The sequence below is a fragment of the Coregonus lavaretus genome (genome assembly GCF_964263955.1).
Source record: "Coregonus lavaretus genome assembly, chromosome: 13".
Lineage (NCBI taxonomy): Eukaryota > Metazoa > Chordata > Actinopteri > Salmoniformes > Salmonidae > Coregonus > Coregonus lavaretus.
The window spans coordinates 8,923,352-8,934,643 of NC_140000.1; the positions used below are offsets into that span (position 1 = coordinate 8,923,352).

At 44.3% G+C, this 11,292-nt stretch overlaps 1 protein-coding gene across 4 annotated transcripts in view; it reads right to left on the reverse strand.

The window, feature by feature from the left end:
- Window positions 1-11,292, reverse strand: part of LOC311140198 (folliculin-like) — a 28,215-nt gene that overhangs the window by 16,309 nt on the left and 614 nt on the right. For 2 of the 4 annotated variants that reach the window (XR_014614125.1, XM_084175148.1), the window contains exons 1-3: window positions 4,970-6,133; window positions 4,601-4,804; window positions 4,276-4,422 (exon numbers count right to left, since the gene is read on the reverse strand). Coding sequence is in view for 2 of the 4 variants with exons in the window: in XM_084175148.1 (XP_084031274.1) it covers window positions 4,276-4,422; window positions 4,601-4,804 (351 nt within the window). In the remaining 2 variants the exon portion in view is untranslated. Of the gene's footprint in view, window positions 1-4,275; window positions 4,423-4,600; window positions 4,805-4,969; window positions 6,134-11,292 lie in introns of those variants that run through there. The other 2 variants (XR_014614124.1, XM_084175147.1) reach the window with 1 other exon arrangement.

Sequence of the window (11,292 nt, forward strand, 5' to 3'; positions counted from 1 at the left end):
CATTCATTGTTTTAGAAAATTACAAAGCATGTCATCCGTTTTTTTGTGTTTTGTTGGTGTAATATTAGCGGGGGAAAAATATTTTCTGAGTGGCCGGTAGATTTTTAAATCTACCGGCCACAGTGGCTGGTGGACCAAAAAGTTAATTTTATCCCGTGTTCGGTTTGGCTTTTTAAGCCAATAGTGGCTAACACAATATCTGCTAATTAATTTCCAGCAATATTTCCCCTGTCTGCCTGTGTGGTGAGAACATAATTTGGGAATATACAGTGGGGAAAAAAAGTATTTAGTCAGCCACCAATTGTGCAAGTTCTCCCACTTAAAAAGATGAGAGAGGCCTGTAATTTTCATTATAGGTACACGTCAACTATGACAGACAAAATGAGATTTTTTTTCTCCAGAAAATCACATTGTAGGATTTTTCATGAATTTATTTGCAAATTATGGTGGAAAATAAGTATTTGGTCAATAACAAAAGTTTCTCAATACTTTGTTATATACCCTTTGTTGGCAATGACACACGTCAAACGTTTTCTGTAAGTCTTCACAAGGCTTTCACACACTGTTGCTGGTATTTTGGCCCATTCCTCCATGCAGATCTCCTCTAGAGCAGTGATGTTTTGGGGCTGTCGCTGGGCAACACGGACTTTCAACTCCCTCCAAAGATTTTCTATGAGGTTGAGATCTGGAGACTGGCTAGGCCACTCCAGGACCTTGAAATGCTTCTTACGAAGCCACTCCTTCATTGCCCGGGCGGTGTGTTTGGGATCATTGTCATGCTGAAAGACCCAGCCACGTTTCATCTTCAATGCCCTTGCTGATGGAAGGAGGTTTTCACTCAAAATCTCACGATACATGGCCCCATTCATTCTTTCCTTTACACGGATCAGTCGTCCTGGTCCCTTTGCAGAAAAACAGCCCCAAAGCATGATGTTTCCACCCCATCCTTCACAGTAGGTATGGTGTTCTTTGGATGCAACTCAGCATTCTTTGTCCTCCAAACACGACGAGTTGAGTTTTTACCAAAAAGTTATATTTTGGTTTCATCTGACCATATGACATTCTCCCAATCCTCTTTTGGATCATCCAAATGCACTCTAGCAAACTTCAGACGGGCCTGGACATGTACTGGCTTAAGCAGGGGGACACGTCTGGCACTGCAGGATTTGAGTCCCTGGCGGCGTGGTGTGTTACTGATGGTAGGCTTTGTTACTTTGGTCCCAGCTCTCTGCAGGTCATTCACTAGGTCCCCCCGTGTGGTTCTGGGATTTTTGCTCACCGTTCTTGTGATCATTTTGACCCCACGGGGTGAGATCTTGCGTGGAGCCCCAGATCGAGGGAGATTATCAGTGGTCTTGTATGTCTTCCATTTCCTAATAATTGCTCCCACAGTTGATTTCTTCAAACCAAGCTGCTTACCTATTGCAGATTCAGTCTTCCCAGCCTGGTGCAGGTCTACAATTTTGTTTCTGGTGTCCTTTGACAGCTCTTTGGTCTTGGCCATAGTGGAGTTTGGAGTGTGACTGTTTGAGGTTGTGGACAGGTGTCTTTTATACTGATAACAAGTTCAAACAGGTGCCATTAATACAGGTAACGAGTGGAGGGCAGAGGAGCCTCTTAAAGAAGAAGTTACAGGTCTGTGAGAGCCAGAAATCTTGCTTGTTTGTAGGGTACCAAATACTTATTTTCCACCATAATTTGCAAATAAATTCATTAAAAATCCTACAATGTGATTTTCTGGAAAGAAATTTCTCAATTTGTCTGTCATAGTTGACGTGTACCTATGATGAAAAGTACAGGCCTCTCATCTTTTTAAGTGGGAGAACTTGCACAATTGGTGGCTGACTAAATACTTTTTTCCCCCACTGTATGCTGTATATAAAATATTTTATAGGGCCCCCCCTTAGAGTTGTTTATTAACCATTATTTTGGCAGGTATATTGACAGAAAATATAGTGCACTACTTTATTTTGTACACTAAGGACCCGGGGAAGAGTTGCAGGGGAGAGAAGAATGTGCCTATTTGAAAGCTTGAAAGAACTTAGTAGCTCGGGACGTTACATAAAAAAAAAATTATAGACTGATCATTTCTTTGTCAGTGGGCAAACGTACAAAAATCAGCAGGGGATCAAATACTTTCTCCCCTCACTGTAGTTCAGCCAGATGAATTTAACTTCAGTTCTTGAATGAATTGGAATGGAATTGCCCACGACCGTGATCCAAACATGGCATTGAAGCTGAACAAAAATATCTAGCAATGAAAAGAAGGTGAATGTCTGCTCTTGCTCTTTGGTTTCTGCTCCACAATGTTATCTTTATTTAAGATCTGTCTGGTTTCACCCTGCATACCTCCTCGCTTCAGGTAGAAGCCCTTAGGCATAGCTCTGATCTACATTTTACATTTTAGTTATTTAGCAGACGCTCTTATCCAGAGCGACTTACAGTTAGTGAGTGCATACATTTTCATACTGGCCCCCCGTGGGAAACGAACCCACAACCCTGGCGTTGCAAGCGCCATGTTCTACCAACTGAGCTACAGGGGACTACCGGCCTCCCTTAACTAAAGGCTTGTGTATTGACAAACAGTGATGAGTCTTAAAGCAAGAAAAACGGCAACACACGCCCACGCTCATACATACAGTGAGGGAAAAAAGTATTTGATCCCCTGCTGATTTTGTACGTTTGCCCACTGACAAAGAAATGATCAGTCTATAATTTTAATGGTAGGTTTATTTGAACAGTGAGAGACAGAATAACAACAACAAAAAATCCAGAAAAACGCATGTCAAAAATGTTATAAATTGATTTGCATTTTAATGAGGGAAATAAGTATTTGACCCCCTCTCAATCAGAAAGATTTCTGGCTCCCAGGTGTCTTTTATACAGGTAACGAGCTGAGATTAGGAGCACACTCTTAAAGGGATTGCTCCTAATCTCAGTTTGTTACCTTTATAAAATACACCTCTCCACAGAAGCAATCAATCAATCAGATTCCAAACTCTCCACCATGGCCAAGACCAAAGAGCTCTCCAAGGATGTCAGGGACAAGATTGTAGACCTACACAAGGCTGGAATGGGCTACAAGACCATCGCCAAGCAGCTTGGTGAGAAGGTGACAACAGTTGGTGCGATTATTCGCAAATGGAAGAAACACAAAATAACTGTCATTCTCCCTCGGCCTGGGGCTCCATGCAAGATCTCACCTCGTGGAGTTGCAATGATCATGAGAACGGTGAGGAATCAGCCCAGAACTACACGGGAGGATCTTGTCAATGATCAAGGCAGCTGGGACCATAGTCACCAAGAAAACAATTGGTAACACACTACGCCGTGAAGGACTGAAATCCTGCAGCGCCTGCAAGGTCCCCCTGCTCAAGAAAGCACATATACATGCCCGTCTGAAGTTTGCCAATGAACATCTGAATGATTCAGAGGAGAACTGGGTGAAAGTGTTGTGGTCAGATGAGACCAAAATGGAGCTCTTTGGCATCAACTCAACTCGCCGTGTTTGGAGGAGGAGGAATGCTGCCTATGACCCCAAGAACACCATCCCCACCATCAAACATGGAGGTGGAAACATTATGCTTTGGGGGTGTTTTTCTGCTAAGGGGACAGGACAACTTCACCGCAACAAAGGGATGATGGACAGGGCCATGTACCGTCAAATCTTGGGTGAGAACCTCCTTCCGTTAGCCAGGGCATTGAAAATGGGTCGTGGATGGGTATTCCAGCATGACAATGACCCAAAACACACGGCCAAGGCAACAAAGGAGTGGCTCAAGAAGAAGCACATTAAGGTCCTGGAGTGGCCTAGCCAGTCTCCAGACCTTAATCCCATAGAAAATCTGTGGAGGGAGCTGAAGGTTCGAGTTGCCAAACGTCAGCCTCGAAACCTTAATGACTTGGAGAAGATCTGCAAAGAGGAGTGGGACAAAATCCCTCCTGAGATGTGTGCAAACCTGGTGGCCAACTACAAGAAACATCTGACCTCTGTGATTGCCAACAAGGGTTTTGCCACCAAGTACTCAGTCATGTTTTGCAGAGGGGTCAAATACTTATTTCCCTCATTAAAATGCAAATCAATTTATAACATTTTTGACATGCGTTTTTCTGGATTTTTTTGTTGTTATTCTGTCTCTCACTGTTCAAATAAACCTACCATTAAAATGATAGACTGATCATTTCTTTGTCAGTGGGCAAACGTACAAAATCAGCAGGGGATCAAATACTTTTTTCCCTCACTGTATACACACACACGAACACACAGGTGGTTACCTCACAGCTGAGGCTGCGTACGCAGGCCTGGCGGACCACACTGAAGAGCTGGGATTGTCTGGGGTGTTGGTGGCTGAGGAACCGGATGCCTGTCTCACTGTCCACACTGACGAAGCCTGGGTGAGACGCTGGGAGAGACCGACAGCCCTGACAAAGAGATGGAGAGAGACAGGGAGGGAGGGAGAGAGAGAGAGAGGGGAACAGAGGGAGAGAAAACGAGAGATGGCCAGAAAGAATAGTTATTAGACAAAACTAATTAGTCAAAGTCATTTCTATTCTGTCCGTTCAGCCCTTCACTCATCTCTCACACAAATATCCCACTCACCTCACACATGTCTCCCCTCTGTGTAGCTGAGCTGTTCGCCCTCATGGTGAGTCCCTCTCCCTCTCTGTCCGACTCCCTGTCCCCGGGTATGGGGGCGCCAGCCTGGGAGGGTGTGGGGGACGGGGGGTGCAGAGCCTCAGTGCAGAACAGGGTCCGGGGGCCATGGAGCTCACAGAAGTGACAGAGCGCTACCAGAGCATTCATCTGAAGGGGGAGAGAACAGGGCCCGCCCTTTAGGCAGGATTAGGCGGCCGCCTACAGCGGCAGATTGACGAGGGCGGCATTTTCCAAGATAAACTGACCAAGACGCACCAACAACACATAAAACTTCACATAATTCTGCCCAAAAAGAATGACAATTTATCTCACCCAGTGGCATATGTGCTATTTAGGTGAGTGCCGATGCCGCCCCGTGATAAGCAGTGCCCACTTTGTCAAAAGCATATTTTGCTTGTCCATGCCGAGCGCGTCTCTCCAGGGTGCTGTTGGAGAGATGCACCGCTGCGGCGCTCCACCAACATTCCATCAAAAAATTATCTAACATAAATAATGTAGCCTATAGCCTATGGCAGAAAGAGTATATGGCCTTTTCTGTATAAAACAGGCTGGAGTGGAGATCAAATTTATGACAATGTCATGAGACAGACACTTTTTACATCATGCACGTTTGTCCAATCAAATAGCGTAACCTAAATGGCACCCAATCAAAAAAAAAAAAGTGCTTCAATGTGAATATGGCATGTTAACAAACATCATACCTTAAAAACAAGACAGGTCAAAGTAAAATCGACAATATGGAATGGACAATCAGGCTACTCACAACTGCTGTCTAGTAGGTTTGGGCGGTACACCGTACATACCGTATATACCGTATACCAGGGTATTTGGGAAAAGCCACTGGATGATTTTTCAATACTATCAATACTGTTGAAACTATATCTTAGAAGTTTTTTTAATACATTTGAATATTTCTAGCAACTTTTTAAGTAAATACCTGCAGTCAACAATACGTTAGGAGATAAATAACATTGCGTTCTTCATTTCACCTACCACATTATTATTAAGCTTACTGTAGTCTCCAGTCACGTGGTGTTTGTTTACAAGCACACCACGACGAGAGACCGGAGCCTTGTGAGTCACTCACTGTTGTGCAGCATGTGCCAGGTGATCTAATCACAGTGGCTTGCGAAAGTATTCACCCCCCATGGCATTTTTCCTATTTTGTTGCCTTACAACCTGGAATTAAAATTGATTTTTGGGGGGTTTGTATCATTTGATTTACACAACATGCCTACCACTTTGAAGATCCAAATATTTTTTCTTGTGAAACAAGCAAGAAATAAGACGAAAAAACAGAAAACTTGAGCGTGCATAACTATTCACCCCCCCAAAGTCAATACTTTGTAGAGACACCTTTTGCAGCAATTACAGCTGCAAGTCTCTTGGGGTATGTCTCTATAAGCTTGGCACATCTAGCCACTGGGATTTTGGCCCATTCTTCAAGGCAAAACTGCTCCAGCTCCTTCAAGTTGGATGGGTTCCGCTGGTGTACAGCAATCTTTAAGTCATACCACAGATTCTCAATTGGATTGAGGTCTGGGCTTTGACTAGGCCATTCCAAGACATTTAAATGTTTCCCCTTAAACCACTCGAGTGTTGCTTTAGCAGTATGCTTAGGGTCATTGTCCTGCTGGAAGGTGAACCTCCGTCCCAGTCTCAAATCTCTGGAAGACTGAAACAGGTTTCCCTCTAGATTTAATGTCCCTGTATTTAGCGCCATCCATCATTCCTTCAATTCTGACCAGTTTCCCAGTCCCTGCCGATGAAAAACATCCCAACAGCATGATGCTGCCACCACCATGCTTCACTGTGCGGATGGTGTTCTCGGGGAGATGAGAGGTGTTGGGGTTTCGCCAGACATAGCGTTTTCCTTGATGGCCAAAAGCTCAATTTTAGTCTCATCTGACCAGAGTACCTTCTTCCATATGTTTGGGGAGTCTCCCACATGCCTTTTGGTGAACACCAAACGTGTTTCCTTATTTTTTTCTTTAAGCAATGGCTTTTTTCTGGCCACCCTTCCGTAAAGCCCAGCTCTGTTGAGTGTACGGCTTAAAGTGGTCCTATGGACAGATACTCCAATCTCCGCTGTGGAGCTTTGTAGCTCCTTCAGGGTTATCTTTAGTCTCTTTGTTGCCTCTGATTAATGCACTCCTTCCTTGCCTGGTCCGTGGGTTTTGGTTGGCGGCCCTCTCTTGGCAGGTTTGTTGTGGTGCCATATTCTTTCAATTTTTTAATAATGGATTTAATGGTGCTCCGTGGGATATTTTTTTATAACCCAACCCTGATCTGTACTTCTCCACAACTTTGTCCCTGACCTGTTTGGAGAGCTCCTTGGTCTTCATGGTGCGCTTGCTTGGTGGTGCCCCTTGTTTAGTGGTGTTGCAGACTCTGGGGCCTTTCAGAACAGGTGAATATATACTGAGATCATGTGACACTTAGATTGAACAGAGGTGGACTTTATTTAACTAATTATGTGACTTCTGAAGGTAATTGGTTGCACCAGATCTTATTTAGAGGCTTCATAGCAAAGGGGGTGAATACATATGCACGCACCACTTTTCCGTTATTTATTTTGTATAATTTTTTGAAACAAGTAATTTTTTTCATTTCACTTCACCAATTTGGACTATTTTGTGTATGTCCATTACATGAAATCCAAATAAAAATCAATTTAAATTACAGGTTGTAATGCAACAAAATAGGAAAAACGCCAAGGGGGATTAATACTTTTGCAAGGCACTATACAGTATGGAATTCACAACTAAATGTTTGCCAGCTAGATATCTTGTAACTATTAAGTTAACTGTCTAAAATGTGCTAAATTCTCTAAAGTTGTGCATTTGGTTTGCTAATTTAGTAGCTAGTTATCTATCTAGCTAAGTGGTTAGCTTCTTCCAAAATCAAGCATTCGCTTGGTAACAGCAGAGACTCCCCTCCTGGATCAAGAGCCTTGCTGGCTAATATTTTGTTGTTGTTGCGTGCAGCAAACTGTGAACAGCATTTCTGAGTTACTTGTATAGTTTAGGTCAGAAACTGCACAACATTTTTCGAAATTAGCTCGTTAGCAAACCTTCCGTTTTCAGTGTATCAGTGGGGTTTGAAAAAAGCACCCCTTGTGTTCAGGTGTTCAGTGGCAGTATTACCGAATTTCCCGGTATGGCACAAGGTTGGTATTTTTTAAAAACATTTTAGTTATTTTGCAGACGCTCTTATCCAGAACGACTTACAGTAGTGAGTGCATACATTTTCATATTTGTTCGTACTGGTCCCCCGTGGGAATCGAACCCACAACCCTGGCGTTGCAAGTGCCATGCTCTACCAATTGAGCCACACGGGACCATATAAAGTTATGACAATCTGGATACCACCCAAGCCTACTGTCTAGGAGTTTCACCCAGTGGGCTAAATTGTCATGATAATCAGTGGTTTCAAGTTTGTATCCATACATTTTTGACAAGATGATCATAGCGAAAAATTAAATACTTCTGCATTTCCCGCTATGTAAACACGTTGATTCTCATTGCAAATAGGCTCAGGATAACTTCTGATAAAGTTGGGTAGCTGATATTCAGAGCTTAAATGAGCCAAAATGACTAGTCACAGGAATCAGTACTAATAAAGCCAATGCAATTGCCCTTTTTACAAAAGGTAGGCCTACCACATGGTTGGGCATTTTTTAAATGTAATTGGGGCCTAAACAGTAGGCCACACCTCAGTAAGCACGGGCCAATGTCTTTTGGACGTCTTGTTTTTGTATTTTTGCCCAAACATAGACGTCTATAATTGGTTCAGATTTGGTCCGGTACGGACCGGCCTCGACTTGGCCCAAACAGTTTACTGGACCAAATCTGTACCAATCATAGACATCTATGTTTCACAAGTTTGGCCAGTACAGTAAAGAAAAGTACAATACAGTAGAGCACAGTACAGGAAAGTAAAGTATAGTTCAGTACAGTACAATAGTACAGCACAGTATAGTACAGTATACTGTATTGTACCCTACTTTACTCTAATGTACTCCACTCAAGACGTCTTTTCACCTTTCATTCATAACCTAAAATAAACCTAACTTCAACGTCTGGAAAATACGTACGTTAGATGGCTTTTCAACGTCATTTTGTTTACTGGGACAATTCTGCCCTCCTTTCCGCAAATCTAACCACTACTCCATTTTGCTTCTCCCTTCCTATAGCCAGAAACTCAAACAGGAAGTACCCATGCTAAGGACTATTCAACGCTGGTCTGACCAATCGGAATCCACGCTTCAGGATTGTTTTGATCTCGCGGACTGGGATGTGTTCCGGGTAGCTTGCGAAAATAATTTAGACTAAATCACCGATACGGTAACTGAGTATATCAGGAAGTGTATAGGAGATGTCGTACCCACTGTGACTATTAAAACCTACCCTAACCAGAAACCGTGGATAGATGGCAGCATTCGCGCGAAACTGAAAGCGCGAACCACTGCATTTAACCATGGCAAGGTGACTAGGAATATGACAGAATACAAACAGTGTAGTTATTCACTCTGCAAGGCAATCAAACAAGCACATAGTCAGTATAGAGACAAAGTGGAGTCGCAATTCAACAGCTTAGACACAAGACGTATGTGGCAGGGTCTACAGACAATCATGGACTACAAAAGGAAAACCAGCCACGTCGCCAAGACCGACGTCTTGCTTCCGGACAAGCTAAACACCTTCTTCGCCCACTTTGAGGATAACACAGTGCCACCGACGTGGCCCGCTACCAAGGACTGTGGGTTCTCCTTCTCCATGGCCGACGTGAGTAAAACATTTAAACGTGTTAACCCTCACAAGGCTGCCGTCCCAGACGGCATCCCAAGCCGCGTCCTCAGAGCATGCACAGACCAGCTGGCTGTTGTGTTTACGGACATATTCAATCTCTCCCTATCCCAGTCTGCTGTCCCCACATGCTTCAAGATGGCCACCATTGTTCCTGTACCCAAGAAAGCAAAGGTAACTGAACTAAACAACTATCGCCCCATAGCACTCACCTCTGTCATCATGAAGTGCTTTGAGAGACTAGTCAAGGATCATATCACCTCTACCTTACCTGCCACCCTAGACCCACTTCAATTTGCTTACCGCCCCAATAGATCCACAGACGATGCAATCACCATCACTCTGCACTATCCCATCTGGCCAAGAGGAATACCTATGTAAGAATGCTGTTTATTGACTATAGCTCAGCATTCAACACCATAGTACCCTCCAAGCTCATCATTAAGCTTGAGGCCCTGGGTCTGAACCCCACCCTGTGCAACTGGGTCCTGGACTTCCTGGCTCCCAGGTGGTGAAGGTAGGAAACAACAACTCCACTTCGCTGATCCTCAACACTGGGGCCCTACAAGGGTGCATGCTCAGCCCACTCCTGTACTCCCTGTTCACCCATGACTGCGTGGCCAAGCACGCCTCCAACTCAATCAAGTTTGCAGACAACACAACAGTAGTAGGCTTGATTACCAACAATGACAAGACAGCCTACAGGGAGGAGGTGAGGGCTCTGGGAGTGTGGTGCCAGGAAAATAACCTCTCACTCAACATAAAAAAAACAAAGGAGATGATCGTGGCCTTCAGGAAACAGCAGGGGGTGCACCACCCTATCCACATCGACGGGACCGCAGTGGAGAAGGTGGAAAGCTTCAAGTTCCTTGGCGTACACATCACTGACAAACTAAAATGGACCACCCACACAGACAGTGTGGTGAAGAAGGCGCAACAGAGCCTCTTCAACCTCAGGAGGCTAAAGAAATGTGTCTTGGCACCTAAAATCCTCACAAACCTTTACAGATGCACAATTGAGAGCATCCTGTCCGGCTGTATCACCGCCTGGTACGGCAACTGCACCGCCCGCAACCGCAAGGCTCTCCAGAGGGTGGTGCGGTCTGCACAACGCATTACCGGGGGCAAACTACCTGTCCTCCTGGACACCTACAGCACCCAATGTCACAGGAAGGCCAAAAACATCATCTAGGACATCAACCACCCGAGCCACTGCCTGTTCACCCCACTATCATTCAGAAGGTGAGGTCAGTACAGGTGCATCAATGCTGGGACCACGAGACTGAAAAATAGGTTCTATCTCAAGGCCATCAGACTGTTAAACAGCCATCACTAGCACATTAGAGGCTGCTGCCTATAGCCATAGACTAGAAATCACTGTCCACTTTAAGAAATGGAACACTAGCCACTTTTATAATGTTTACATATCTTGCATTACTCATCTCATATGTATATACTGTATTCTAAACTATTCTACTGTATCTTAGTCCATGACGCTCTGACATTGCTCGTCCATATATGTATACATTCTTAATTCATTCCTTACTTAGATTTGTGTGTATTAGGTATATGTTGTGAAATTGTTAGATATTACTGCACTGTCGGAGCTAGAAGCACAAGCATTTCGCTACACCCGCAATAACATCTGCTAAACACGTGTTTGACCAATAACATCTTATTTTATTAGCCTTGCCTACCGCGGCAGAACGGCCAGTACCTCCCGAGTACCTTTCGAGTGGCGCAGCGGTCTAAGGCACTGCATCTCAGTGTTTGAGATGTCACTACAGACCCCCCTGTTTCGATTCCAGACTGTATCACAACAGGCCG